A 15,021-nucleotide genomic window follows, 5' to 3' on the forward strand; every position below is an offset into this window, starting at 1 on the left:
ATACAGGGGATTAACGAGATTCCCTCTGTCCCTGTCTGCTAACCGGCGAAACCACAGCCAAGATAACGGCTCGATGTGCCGGCGGTCGGTCGCTCGGCGCCGTTTGTTGGTGTTTTTGTGCAGTTGTTGTCGGTGGTGGTTTTGTGGTCGATCCCACAGTGTGACGTCCGCGCGCTTTGGCGCCGGGCGAAACGTCGAGGACGCCATTCAAGCGCGTCACTAATTAGATGACGAAGCATTTGGCTACCTTAAGTTTAACAATTTCCCAATTTAGCTCTTTTGGTTTAACTAAGCCCTCGTTATGTCATATTGTGAAATAAAAGTTAAAACAAGAAAGGATATAAAATATATTAAAAACAAATATCTCAGCCTTGCAATGAGAACTCTGGAATAATTTTTCATAGAGAAAGTAAAAAAGGCAACACATCTCGGATTCAGAAAAAGACTGATAAAAAAATATTAGTGTTTCAAAAAAAATGGTGAAATTTGAGATTTCAAAAAATATTATTTGCAGATATTTCAAAAGATAGGTACTTTTCAAGGTTCTCCCGTAGTATGTGAACCAAATGGCGGGCACCGGAACGTAGTATGTGTACCAGGTTAGGCCACAATTTTATTCTAATTTACCTTATTTTTATTCTATAACGTGTTCAGAGACTAGCCAAGTGACTTCCGTAGTATTTATACCTGTAATTATGGCCTAACCCTAACCTGGTACACATGCTACGTTCCACTGTCCGCCATTTAGGTTCACATACAACGGGAGTACCCTTTAAAATCTAGCATCTGATCTTAGTTTGAAGCGATATTCAAATATTTCAATGAAAAATTACAGACGTTTAAAAATCAAAAAATACGAATCACTCATTTTGTCAAACCCTCCGGAATGGGGGGGGGGGGCATGTTCCATGAAGATGGACCACTGCGCGAATCAAAAACAACGATAGTAGATAAGAAAAGTCAGTAGGTGTTCTTCTGCTGGTATTCAATCAATTCTTTGAAGAAATATTCCCAAAAGTATTTCAGTAAAAACTTATAGAAGTTTAAAAATATTAAATATACGTTTTTCTCAAACAAGTTTTGCTTTGATTTTTAAGCTAGTTTTGCTATGTCGGGTTAAAGCCTTTGTAGCATCATAGAAAAATCAAATGATAAACAACAGAATCAATAAGACACAATACAATAAAAGAAAAATATGCAGGGTCTTGCAATGGGATCTCTTTAGTAATTAAATACAATAAAAGCAACAAAGCGGACATTTTATTAGAAGGGTCAAACGATGGGTAAGTTTCCAAACAAAGTGCTGATAGTGAAAGTGTGAAAATTATTTATTCCCAGGTGAGATGGGGGGAATAGGATTTGAACCCAGTATGTGATCCATGCAATGCCAACACAATTAAGCCAAACGTTTCATTGTTTAATTAAAAAATACGAGTTTGAAAATACGAAGAACATATATTTTCGAATATACAAAATTTGAAAACCAATATTCATTTACTTATAAATAACACATATTTATTCAAAATACCATAGATTATTATACATTTAAAACGTGTAAAAGAGAAAAAAGTCTTCGTGCTATTGACTAGTACGTATTTTAAGGTTATATTAAAACGATCTTAAAAATTCAGGCTAGGTCTTATTTTTAGGAAAACACGGTATTTTGCGTTTTGAAAGTTAAATATTAGATTTATGTAACGCGTGTCATGTTGATGCAGCTTACGTCATAACATGCATATATTTTTTAAACTAGCGAACCTGTTGTTAATGTGTTCGACGCAAAAGTGTCCAAAAAGCTTTCTAAAATTTTGAATTCCATTACTGGACAAAAGATTATTTGAGACACCGTGATAATAGCTAAACGAAAATATCGGTCGGAGACCGAACACTTGTCGATCGAAACTGCGGTTTCGATTCATGACTCTATAGTGACACCGCGTGTACCATCTCTAATTAATTAATAAATTGCTAATTATACGACATAATTCATTCAAAATCGATAGGCTTCTGGTCCAAGATATGATATATGCACATGCAAAATTTGGAGCAGATTGCATCTAACAGACAAACAGACAAATACCTATCAACATAATTACCGATCTAAGGATCGATAAGTAATAACCGGCGCTCCGGCAGTGTGTGTACCAATATGGTGGTAACTATTTTTTTTACTTATTTTATATTTAGTTGTGTAAAAGGACAAAAACGTATAGGCAGGGGGTATATTCACTTGGCTAACACTGACATACCAGAACCCGTAATAGAACTAAAATAAAGAAAATCCGAATAAAATTATGGCCTAACCCTGGTACACATACTACGGGAGTACCAAATAAACACTGGAAATTTCAAAGCAATTGTTCCAGTAGTTGATAATAAAAGCGATTTTTTCATATCAATAACAAAGGAAATGACAAAACGATGTATATATATATGTATATCCATTTCGTGTCCAATAACTAGTTAAAAGTCCAAAAACAGGCATTTTTTTCTGCTTTTACCATAAAATATGTTTCGAGCTCAGCGCTCGCATAGTACAAATTTTTCCTCGTCCCCCCCATTCCAAAGATACTGATTAACTCTCTCTCCGTTCTTTGTCACACGCAGATAGACTAGTTTGCCGTTGTTTTTTGTAAAAACTGCTCCCCGCCTGAAATGAGTCTTGTCCACTGCAGTTCCGTTACGGAAGGAAACACTTTCATTCTGAAAATATAAAAACGGCGATCAATCTGCGGTTACTATTGTTCTCATATGTGGGCCACAAGATCACTCTTCCCTACTCTTATGATGTCATATCACCGTGCTATGATGTCATTATTGTGTATTATGACGTGACTATTTACTGATCGCTGATGCAGATTTCTATAATGTGATGAATATATTTGAAAGCTGAAAAGCGCAATAGTGAGTTATCTGAAATTTCATTTTAGAAGAAATATTGGATGTTATGGCGTCATAATTGAAAACGTAACGTCATTGTTAAAATTGCTTTTAATTGTTTTCTTCTGAATCTATAAATGATTTTGCGTCAGATAATTTGATATTCGCCTTATTTCAGTCGGCTTTAGAAGTACAAGGAAAATACCAGGGTTGACTCAGATAGCTTTGATTCGGAAATGAACGCCGTGATCGTCAACTCCTTGCCCCTGCGTGCGGAACCTCTTTAGTTCTCACCTCGTTATAGGTCATTCCAAGATGAGAAGATTTTATTTCTCCAATCTCAAAATTTGATCGTATGAAATCTCCTATTCTATCCATGTGATCGTCATTATAAATATTCGCCAATTGTCCACCAAATTCCTTGCATCTCGATTCTGCTTCGATTTTGTTACTTTTCGCCGTTATTATTAGAGGAGTCAGTGGGATAAACAACTTGCCATCGTATTCCAAACCATTAGGAACAGTAGTACTGAGAACATCTGCAAAATAAAATCGAATTGTTTTCGCACTAATTTGAAATCGCTAGCTTTTCAAGGGTCTACAGGACACTTCTGTTATAGAATGTCACATAATCGACAACAGCAAGCTGTCCCATTCATGTTGTTAGAAAGCCAGAACATAATCAAGCTTTCCGTATCTCAACCTTGATGTAGTATTGTCTCGGATAATCAGCAGTGATAACACAGTTTTGCATCATGTTTGCTTTTACAACCATCTCGAATAGATGATAGTTAAACTTTTTAGGCCGCGCTCCCTTTTTAGAATTTATCAAGTCTCGCGCCCACCTCAAAAATAACGAGCTAACAATAAGCCTCAAATAACTGATAGTAAGGCGAAAGTATGTTTTATCCAAAAAAAAAAAAAAACACGTTGAAAATACATAGATGGAATCGCAATTTCTGAAGAATAAAGAAATGTATATATCCAAAATATGGACGGCAAGATCATTTAACTTCACGCCCTTTCAAAAACTTGTCTAACTTGCCCAATTGTGGGGCGCGCCCAAACGTTTGAAAACCACTGGAGACTGAGAGCTATCGTGTTTCTGGATAAACCCGAACATATTGAGGCCCTCACAACCTTCACCTTGGTGTGGTATTATAAATATAGTTCGAAATTGCACCAATGGTAACTAAACAGAGGTTATTTCTGGTTATGATGGGGCATTACGCGCTAGTAAATATAAATTTACGTTAAGCTTGAAGGCGTTTCAGGTCAATACGATCAGGAAAAAAGCTTTGAAGCAATGAATTCAACAATATTGAAGATTTTGGAGAAAGTTCGGCTTAGGTAAACCATCTAAATTATTACGCCATTTTATTATCGTATGACGTCATATTATGACATAATATTTTCGATATTGTGATGTCATGAATAAATATATTCAAAAGTTCTTGGAATATGAATACTACTTCTTGTTGAAATATTATTGGCGATATTTTGCAAGGGTCCAACCATCTAATGAACTTTCCTCTCTCTCAGGGCACTGATAAAAATCTCACCCCAAACTGTGGTCACAGTCATGGTCGACTCTTGGTGTGTGGAAGCAACAGAAGAGATCGATTGAGTTGTGAACACGTTTCCAAACACTTCCAAGCACTTCACTTATGAAGTGTATTTACAGTGTTACAAAAGCCAAAATAAAAAACAATAAGCCTCGTGCCAAAACTAAATGTAATCCCAATCTCAACAAATTCATTAAGCTATTTCTTAATCAAAACAATAAAATTTGGTTTTAGTTTGGTTGTGGCAGCATCAGGCGAACCAGATTGAACTACCCAACGAGCCGGATTTGGCCAGCTTCTCATGATTTGCCAATGTCTGGCCTATAAATTGAAGGATTCAGAGTTCACGCGAGTCTTAAATTCAAAGTCAAAAATGTTGTCTTCAACTCTGAACCTCTCAACCTACAACAAACAAAATTTACAAATTCCATATTCCAGAAATGCGCCACTAATATGCCCAACCCGGTGGACTTCACTACGCTGTCGTCGTTGTTACAAATCTCATGCCCACCGCCTCACCGAGGATATAATAAATTTTGTAGACAGTGCTGAACCAGGAAGATTCCAGCACTTACAATAAACATAGTTCCATACATATCGTTAGATTGTAGTGGTAGCTTGTATAGGCGCTGTTCGGAGCGAAATTTGTCAAAAATGAAAAATCGACATTAACATAAATTAGGCACTCATTCACTCGTCATGCGTATTCCTAGCGTTTAGCACGATGATCCACACCGCCGCGTTTAGGGCGTTTAGGGGAGAAATATTTTCGCAGTGAAAAACGAGAAAGAGGAGGCCAAACCAACCTGTACTCTGTTCGACTTTTGTAGTTTGTGGACGCACGGTAGAAAGAAAGGCTTCCTTAGTTGACCACGGGGATGTAGCATGTACGGTTGAGGTTTGGGCCGAAGAAGTTTTCTTGTCCTTGTATCCTGTGTGAAAAAATGAGTTTATATTTCAAGTTTAGAGCAAGATTTATAGTTTTGGGTACTTTAAGGTAAGAATGAGATACTGAATAGCAATGAGAATATATTTTGAAAGTTTTCTTTTCAGCTTTTTTGCACAATCGCTTTATTACCGATTACTATGACTGAAAATGATTTTTTTAATATCTATGCTAGTGCATGCGATACCAAAAGACATAGATTTTTATACCCCGGGGAGTGGTCGTTTCTTTAACACCTACAACAGAGAGTGGCACGGAGTTCGTCTCTACTTCTTCCAACACCTTTTCTAATTGATAGAGCTCACTTTTCATCCCGTCTAATCGTTGTGTTAAAGCTGCGAAACATAAATGAAACTGAATTTAAATTGAGCCATTAGTTTTACAATTCGTATCAAGTGGAATTTTTTGTTAGAAGATATGAACCCCTTTCTTTTTGGGTAAAAATAAGAATGTGAGATGGGTTAGGGTTAGGCGATAATTTTATTCTAATTATCCCTATTTTAGTTCTATTACGAGTTTTGGGACCAGCTAACTGACTGTAGTATTTGTACCTAAAATTATGACATAACCCTAACCTGGTACACATACTACGTTCGAGTGTCCGCCATCTTGGTACGCATACTCCAAGAGTACCAAAACGATTGTTTGCGGGCATGTTTGCTATCAAATCATTTGGCAAATATTGGAAAATTGAAAACATATTTTAAAGAAATTATATTGTGGACACGAACCTCCCAAAGCTTTCTCTTCTTCTTTTGTGCACTGTCCTTCCTGAAATAGAACAAGAAAGAACTCTTTGAATATATGGGCATGAATGCTGAACATTGCTAAAGTAAGGCCTTAGCTTAGCAAGTGTTCCCTGCAAAAAGTGTTCCCATGGATGAAGTGAAATACCACCAATATGAAACTACTACTAAAGCTCTCACCGTATGTTTTCTCCAAGTAAGATGGTCGTGGCAAACCATAGGAATCCAGCATTGCTCTCCTGTTAATAGAAAATTGAAATTAAAAATCGAGCGAAATGTTCATTTTAAAATGATTTATAACAGATAAACGAAAGTTATGTTACTAAACTTTTTTCATAACGAGACTAATTCAGTACTTCCCTATGGCGCGTATTCTCTAATTCCATATTTAGTTTTATACTGCTACCCACGTCATGCGAACGCACTATTTTGCTCGATAATGATTGGTCGAATCAAATTTGAATTATTATGCCCGCCATTGGGGAAACTAATAATATTTAGAGGTCGTGCGGGCACGGGCAAAAGATTTCTGGTTTCTGAGAATCGTTTCAATTTTTCCGGCCAATAATGAACTCGGGAAAGCTGATTTCCCATAGTTCGCGGCCTTTATTTATACGTATTTATTATATGTGTATATTATTTTATTTATACGTGCGAGCAGTCGATGAGAGAATCACCTCATTTGAAACGTTTTTTCAAACTTAAGTTTAAAATATCGTCATATACACTCAAATGCTCATAAGTGAAAAAAGGCGAGCATACACTAATACGTAATTAGGTGTTAAGTACGTACGTAGGTGTTATATTTTAGACGGGCAGCAATCTTGTTGATTCGACATTGCTTATTCAGTTTACAACACTCTGAATGGGGTGGCGGGTATAAAATGGAACCCGAGATTTTACCCCGCGATGCCGAAATATCCGAGTCCAACGCTTTACCAATGGGCCACCAAGCCCTTCAAATTTATGAGCGGTTTTTCACTATTGAACGTTTGAGTGTATATTACGTTATTTAAAATTTAAGTTTGAAAAACAAAACGTTCATTCCAAATAAGGAAATATTCTCATCGGAGATTTCAAAATCAAAATGTTTTCGCAATGAAGGAAGGGCCACTAAGTAAGATCCACGGTCAGGGCAGGATTTGGAGTAGACGATAAAATACCCTAGGCTGCTCCGTTTAAGAGACTCCTCTTAAACAATGACGTCATAAAGAATACATTATGACGTCATGAATAAATTGCGTGGCATTTTAGCTACTTGCAAAATACGAACGCTATTCGCGCAAGTAGATTGGATAGTGGATTAAGAAATTCCGGCGGTAATAAAACAGAGGTACATGGTACAGAGTACAGTTTTTTAAATTGATATAAGTTAATTATTGTACTGTTTTTAATTTTCCAAACGGTAATTATTTGGGACGAGAATTCAGTTGATTTATATCAGCTTGATAAAATTCTAAACCAGTTTTACAATTCAAAAACGATTTAAAAATGAATATTAGTTCAAAATTTAATGCCGAGGTCCCTAGACTTCGGCCTACTTTGCTTGTTAAATCCAGCCCTATTTACGTTACAGCAACGCATCCAATACGTGACAAAATAAACGAGGTATATGGGGAAAAAACTATCAGATAATAATCATTATTTTACATATTCAAATGTCTGTTTGACCTTCATCGAGAGACCGAGGTTTGTCATAGCACTACACCGTCATACCGGCTCCTCATACGCCGGAATAAATAAATACCCCCCCCCCCCCCCCCTGATACAACTATTCCAGCCGTGAAGCGAGAAAACAGATTTGAAATTCGCTAAAAGAACTGTTTCAATTCACAGTTACATATATATTAGAGTCGCATATATTAGATAAAGCGCAGATTTACGAATACATTTATAAGATATTGAAATATGTTAAATTCGAAAAATAAAGCGTTTTTTCATCGCTTTTTGCACAATTTTTCGGTGTGGTTCGGAAAAAATATTCGAATTAATGAAATAATGTCACCAATATAAACGTATATTATCAGATTTCTGGATTCTATATTTAGAAAAGTATAAAACAATTATGCCGATTGAATATCAATGGCCTGATTTTTGGAGTCTTTGTATAAATTTTAAATTCTCTGTACGAACCACTAATTTTCATATTCGAAAATCGCTGGGGAGGATTTTATTATTTATTTTATTTTTTGCTTTGGTGAAATTCATTTATTATAAGCAGAATAAAAAACGGTACCCCCGAAGTATGTGTACCAGGTTAGGGTTAGGCCATAACTTTATTCCGATTTTCCTTATTTTAGTTCTATTACGAGTTCGGGGACTGTCTGTGTTAGCCAAGTGAATATACCCCCTGCCCATAGGTTTCAGTCCCTTTACACAACTTGATGTAAAGTAGGCGAACAAAATTAGTTATCTCCGTATTGGTACACACACTTCTGAAGCGCCAAAAAATATCCGAAATTAATTAACACTGTGTGAATTTTAACATAAAAATTATTCGAGAATATCATTCATTCACAATTATTCAATATGGAGCTTTATTTAGAACAGTTCAACTACCTTGCCTAATTTACTGTGGCAAACGCTTTACGTTTTACCAGGGGTCAAAAATGTTGCCCACCTAGACTGGCGGGCCTAGACTGGTATATGTGGTACAAAAGCAGGAATGAAAAACAATAAGCCTCGTGTCAGAACTGAATATAATTGCAATATCAACAAATTCTTTGAGCAATTTTTAGCTAAAACATCCAAATTTAGTGTTAGTTTAGTTGTGGTAGCATCAGGCGGGCCAGATTGAATAACCTGTCGGGACGTATTTGGCCCGCAGGCCGTAATTTGCATGTGTCAATTATAGCGCTTCCCTAAAAATCATAACCCAGGCCAGCAAGCAAACCCAACAAAGCATGCACGGTTATACTGACCTTTAATCAATAAACAAGCCTCCATCAACAGTATGAGTCCGATGAAACTGTGTCGAATCGGAATCTTCATTTCGAATCCAAGAATTTTGTCAACTTTGCTTCGATAAAAGTAGATACCCAAACAGTGTAGGTTAGAATGAAGCTTCAATCTATTCGCACCGGAATATATTCTATGTCAGCTCACTCACTACTCTGGAGCGGAAAGGGAAATTGTTTTCTCTCTTTTAAATTTTAGTATACGTGTTGCGTCACAAAAAAGATAGTTTGGTGAATGCTGCTCTTTCTATCTTTATGAAACGACGACGTCACTACCACGCCATTGTAGAGTAATATTTGGTGGAATTATGGTACAATTTGCGCGATATGCCACCATGAATCCTATTTTGTGAAAATACAGGCCAAACATGTCTTGTCGGCTTTAAATATTGCGGGGCTCTTGGCGAAACGAATTTCGCTGGCCCAGACTGGGTAGATATAAGTATATCAACTGAAAATGAAGAATTTATGGTTAGGATTTAAATATTTGAATTTTCAGCACAATCTGCATTCCTAGCCCTCACTCTAACCTAAGGATTTTGGACGTCCGATATAGGATTTAAGTAGTGCTTTATGCTTTATGCAAACATTTTCAAGTGGATCACAAGCCTATTAAAAATTACTACGGTTAATGAAAAGTTAGTTTCATTTGTGTCATTATGTTCAAATTTTTATTGTAGAAGCAATGAATGATGCTGCTGCTTTCATTCTAAATATTAAAGTGAAAGTATTTATTTTTTGCAAAAAAAGTCTTGATTTTTTTTGTAGTTTATCCCTTGCATGAGAAAGTTAGTGGGCCGCAGAATTTTTATGCAACAAAAGTGGCTACAAAAGAAAAAAGGTTGAGAACCACTGGCCTAGTCAAAACCAGTACCAGTACCGGTTGCGCCTTATAACCCCGGTTTGACTTTGTATTTACAAAACCCAAAACTAAGCAATTTATTGACGGTGCACCCTATGGTCCGTAAAATACGGTAACTTTGGGATTTCATATATCAAGTAGAGTAGAAGATGTCACGTGTCCTTATTCGGCGTTACGTGAGTTGATTTCATAGATGGGCAAGCGATTTGAGTCGCATATGTCTGTTCAGTTGATCACAATATTACATGGCCGTGTGTTAGTGCAATAAACTTATGTTTGTGCCACAGTTGAACTAGGATAATCAAATTAGATTGGCTTCAAAATGAATGTATAGAGCTTTGGTCCAGGCCTGGCATTAGATAACATTTATCGAATATGCCGGTGTAGGTATAGTTTAGCATATTGCGCTGAAAATCAGACAGTATTATGGAAACTTCCTGTGCAATTCCAACTATCGTTGAACTAAATTACCGCTGTATTGTTCATAGGTGACACCATGATTTCGAAGTATCGCATTTCCAAAACATATTCATAGGAGGGTAATATCGTTTAAAAAATCGCGGAAGTTCACGTCAGTCATTTACTTTCTGTTCAAACAGAGCAACGCAAGTTTAACACTAAATATATCAGTAAGATATTCTGATTATAATTTTTATCAAAGCCTATATTATATTGTCACAAACTGACATATTAGACGTAAAAATGCATTGAAATACCGCGTTTCATGGACATAAAACACGTTGGATTTTGCTCCTTTGAAAATTTGCACGGTTTACTATTTATCACGTGATTTGTAACTCCAAGAGTCGGAATTGCAGACTTTCAATGGCGATAAAATGATTCAGAACTTCAAACTAAATCTCAAAAAAACAATAATTTGACCGTCTGTTTACTAGTTTTATATATAGGGCTCTTCTTCACGCCGTTCGCTCTGAACTAGGCTTTGTATGAGCTACCACTGATATCTAAGGGCATGTAAAGAGTTACGATTATTCGGAAATACCGAAATTTTTTTGACTCAGCATTGCCTCCCCAATTTATCACTCCCTGGGTTAGAAGGTGGGTATAGAATTTAAACCCGAGATGTGAAACAACGCTTTGACCACTCGGCCATCGCGCTGTAAGGAGGAATCAGCATTGCTGTGTAGTTTAACTGTAGTTATGGAACTCAACGCAATCAATTTAGATCTGCATCTGCACAAAGCTAAGTTAAAATTCCTTTTCCAGAGCCCATTTATGGGTTATGCTGAAATTTGTGACGAAGTAAATTGGAGAATTAAAGCTGAAATGAACGAATTGGTGCGGAGATTTAATTTGATAACAACATACAAAAGCAAGTTAGATTTCTGATTATTTCTTGCATTGCTATTTTGTTTGCAATGGTTAGACTGCGAAAAATCTGATACCAGGGTTATGCTCGTTCAACACGGCAAAAAGTTCAAAAGCTCATTTCCTGCAATCTAATGGTTTATTGACGTAAATCGTATGATGATAGTTTAAATTTTTTGATCATGATTATCACGCGATGGGCTGTAATGACCTAGAATAAATTTAGAATATAGTTCATGTCGGTTACTCGATGTTGAATAGGGCAATGATCACACAGTCGGGAGTTAGAATTATCAGTGATTATTGTTGTGTTATGTAACGTGTCCATTTCCTGCACCCCACTCCCATTTTTATTTTAAATTATTACCATAAGCCGAAAAAATGTCGTATAATTTCGGTACTAGGATTCCAAATTTAATTGGCTTCGTCATGAATTCAGCAGTCGAGGCCATACTGTTTCATACAACATTTTTGTGAGAAATCTTCTTTTATCCCGATTCACACTTTTTACGACTTAAATTGATTATAAGCGACCTTTCGTAGCAGAGGTATTTAAACGGTGGAATTGAAAGTCCGTGTCCCAGGGCTCTCTTTATAGCAGGGGGGAAAAGAAGTAGGATTCGAAAGTCAAAATAGTATAAAAACCTAACATAACTGGAATTAAATTATATTTTGCGGCAAATATGACCCAACACTTGGCGGAGTGTTTGAAATTTTAGGGGGTTGTTCACCCCCTGTGGTAGTGGTGTGGGGAAATCCCTGCGCTCAATCAGACATTGAACAGATAGTTGCCAATAAATAAAGGCAGCCGTCACATTAAATGAATCATTTTTATTTCTTTTTCCAATAAATGAGCATTATTGGGTGCATCGGGAGTAAACCTAGTAATCTAAGTAAAGTGTTAAAGAGATAAGAACCGCTGCTATAAAGTGATATAGTAGAACTCGGGTTAGATTCTCCTTGCAATTCCCTCACAAGGTAGATTTCCCACAAAAATATTGTTTGCGCGTGTTTAATACGTCATCCAATCGAATTTGAAATTGGGGTACCAAATGACGTTGCAATATATCTGACATTATGGCCCGCGGGCCACCGAAGCGCTTCATCTGGCCCACTCGTGTCTGCTTATATTCCAACTATAGTTTTTTATTATTAAATAAATTTTCCTTGGAAATATCGATGAAAATGACGTAATGATGACCACGATTGTATCCAATCAAATTTGAAATCGGAGTACCGAATGACGTGGCGATATTTCTGACATACCAAGAATATTCGAAAATATAGAAAAAAATGTTTGTGTGAGAATGAACGGAAAAGTTGCATAATCACCTATGTTTCTAGCTCCCGTGTGTGTGATCATTGCCTGATTCATTATTGAGTAATTACCATAAACACTATTTAAACTTTATTCCCACTTTTAGAATCCATGCTCTCAACGCATGATAGCTGTTGATAAAAAAAGTAACTTTACCACACAACTCACTGTTAGAGTTGTCACAGGTATTTCCGGATGATTGACATCAGCACAATGTTTCGGGCGGCGCAATGGCCTAGCCGTAAAAGCGTTCGACTTATATATATTACACCAATCTTGTTCGGGTCTTTCTCTCCGAATAAGGCCCTGTACATACAAGCAGTCATTGTTATCTAACGGTATTTAAGGGGGTTACTGTGGTGTTTGGGAGAACCGGGATTATCCAGGGTTGACAATGCCCACCTAATTTATTACACCATAGTGCGCATGGGCATGGGAATTGAACCTGAAATGGTAATCTGCGATAACAAGTCCAAGCACTAGGACAACCCGCGGCTCGCGAGTTCCATGCGACTCCAAAGAAAAAATAACTTGCAAACTACTATTCACCACGTTTCGATTAAACATATTATGATTCATCGTGCATTGTTCTTTTACGTTGAAGATACATGAACGACTTCATTCAACCTACATTGCAATGGTCCATTATTACGTCACAATCAAATTCTTTTTCGTGAGACGCGCACTACAACGGCTTTCGTAATCGTATCAAAAACGAAGTTCGGCGACAAACGCGCATTCTATCATTTGAGTAAAGTAGTTGAAGTGCAGATAAAACGTCACAGAGGTTACGTCGTCGACGACTCATTCAATTCTGAGGCGGATTGTCTGAAATTCCCACTGGTCTCAGATGAGGCTGCAACTGAGTTGAAGATGATCAATCTTCATGAGGAAGACCCGCTGAAATGCGCTTTTAATATGTATTATTGAAACATTTTTGTTCTCGCGTCCAGATAAGGCCATAATTGAATGCTTTTGAGCAGTGGTTCTCACATTTTTATGAATGATTCTTTAAACGAAATTTGGAATATTTGTATCGACAATTCAGAATACTTGAAAGTTTTTTTTTCTGTAAAATAGATATTTTTAAATCGAAACCCTATCAAATATTGAAATAGTGTATGAGAAACCAGCACTCACCAGAACCGCTCTGCTAGTGAGACGGGTCTCCCGAAGTCTCCCTGATTTTTGCATATAATATTCCTACCCCCCCCCCCCCCCCCCTGACTACCTAAAAAATAACTCAATTGAATCACAATCGCGCTACGCTGTACGGTGGTTTGGTTAAGACAGGAGGGAGGGGGGTGTATAAGACAGCCTAACAACAACAACAAAATTTGGTCTTGCAACGCACTTGCTCCCATCAAGTTCTGGGTCCTTTCGTTCTAAACTATTTAATTATTACGAACATTGAGCCTAGTATGGTGCGACTATGATCAATTCATTCTGAATGTGTATTAAAATAGCATTTGCCCTCACGTTGATGAGATACAAAAAACTTTCAAATCCAATAATATTTTTTATTATTCCCTGAAAACGAATGAAATATTCCATAACATAAAGCAAACAAAACAATAAAAATACAGGGAAAGACAATAAATTAGTCTTGCAATGGAAGCTTCATAGTGCTTAATTATAAAACAAATATTTCATATTCGTCTTGGAATCAGAAAAATACGAGTAATAGGACTAATATGGGAAATTTTGAAATTCAAAAAAAAAAAAAAATTAAAAAAAGTGAAGTCCCTTTACCAAAGTATTTCAATATAAAAACACAGGTGTTTAACAATTAAAATTATACGTTTTGCTTATTTTCTCAAAAATGATTCAAAAGCCTTCGTTTTGTCATATTGTCAAATAAAACGAATACCAAAAATATATAATAGGATCAATATCTCAGCCTTGCAATGACATCTCTACAATATTTTTTCATAGAGAAAGCAAAGAGGGCAACAAAATATCAGAAAAATACAGATAAAAAAAATATTGATGTTTCAAAAAATGGTGAATTTAAGATTTCGAAAAATATTATTTGTAGATATTTCAAAAAATAGGTACTTTCAAGGTACTCCCGTAATATGTGAACAAAATGGCGGGCACCGTAACGTAGTATGTGTACCAGGTTAGGGTTAGGCTACAATATTATTTCAATTTACCTTATTTTAGTTCTATTACAATTTCGGGGACTAGCCAAGTGACTCCTGTAGTATTTTTTCTTAAAATTATGGCCTAACCCTAACCTGGTACACATACTACGTTCTACTGTCCGCCATCTTGGTTCACATACTACGGGAGTACCCTTCTTAATCTAGCATGTGATCTTAGTATGAAGCAATATTCAAATATTTCAATGAAAAATTACAGACGTTTAAAAATCAAAAAATACGAATCACTCATTTTGTCAAAACTATTTTTTAG

General features: G+C 36.4%; 1 protein-coding gene across 2 annotated transcripts; it reads right to left on the reverse strand.

The window, feature by feature from the left end:
- Positions 1-1,340: 1,340 nt before the first annotated feature.
- On the reverse strand, positions 1,341-9,190 carry LOC120347802 (uncharacterized). Of its 2 annotated transcripts, none has more exons than XM_039417905.2 (7): positions 9,059-9,190; positions 6,318-6,376; positions 6,123-6,162; positions 5,601-5,726; positions 5,252-5,377; positions 3,175-3,419; positions 1,341-2,703 (listed from the first exon to the last, which is right to left on the reverse strand). In XM_039417905.2, the coding sequence occupies exons 1-7, from the start codon at positions 9,126-9,128 to the stop codon at positions 2,521-2,523; spliced, it is 849 nt and encodes a 282-aa protein (XP_039273839.2). In that variant the 5' UTR covers positions 9,129-9,190; the 3' UTR covers positions 1,341-2,520. The 2 variants fall into 2 exon arrangements, with proteins under 2 accessions (XP_039273839.2, XP_077974056.1); XM_078117930.1 differs by lacking the exon at positions 9,059-9,190 and adding an exon at positions 6,466-6,689.
- Positions 9,191-15,021: the final 5,831 nt, after the last annotated feature.

Source organism: Styela clava, chromosome 11, assembly GCF_964204865.1.
Source record: "Styela clava chromosome 11, kaStyClav1.hap1.2, whole genome shotgun sequence".
NCBI lineage: Eukaryota > Metazoa > Chordata > Ascidiacea > Stolidobranchia > Styelidae > Styela > Styela clava.

Coding starts and splice junctions, on each gene's coding strand:
- LOC120347802 (XM_039417905.2), bottom strand. CDS start 9,128: ATGAAGATTCCGATTCGACACAGTTTCATCGGACTCATACTGTTGATG. Junction 5,727..6,122: donor AGAAGAGAAAGCTTTGGGAG/GTTCGTGTCCAC, acceptor TATGTTTCGCAG/CTTTAACACAACGATTAGAC. Junction 2,704..3,174: donor TTGGAATGACCTATAACGAG/GTGAGAACTAAA, acceptor TTATATTTTCAG/AATGAAAGTGTTTCCTTCCG.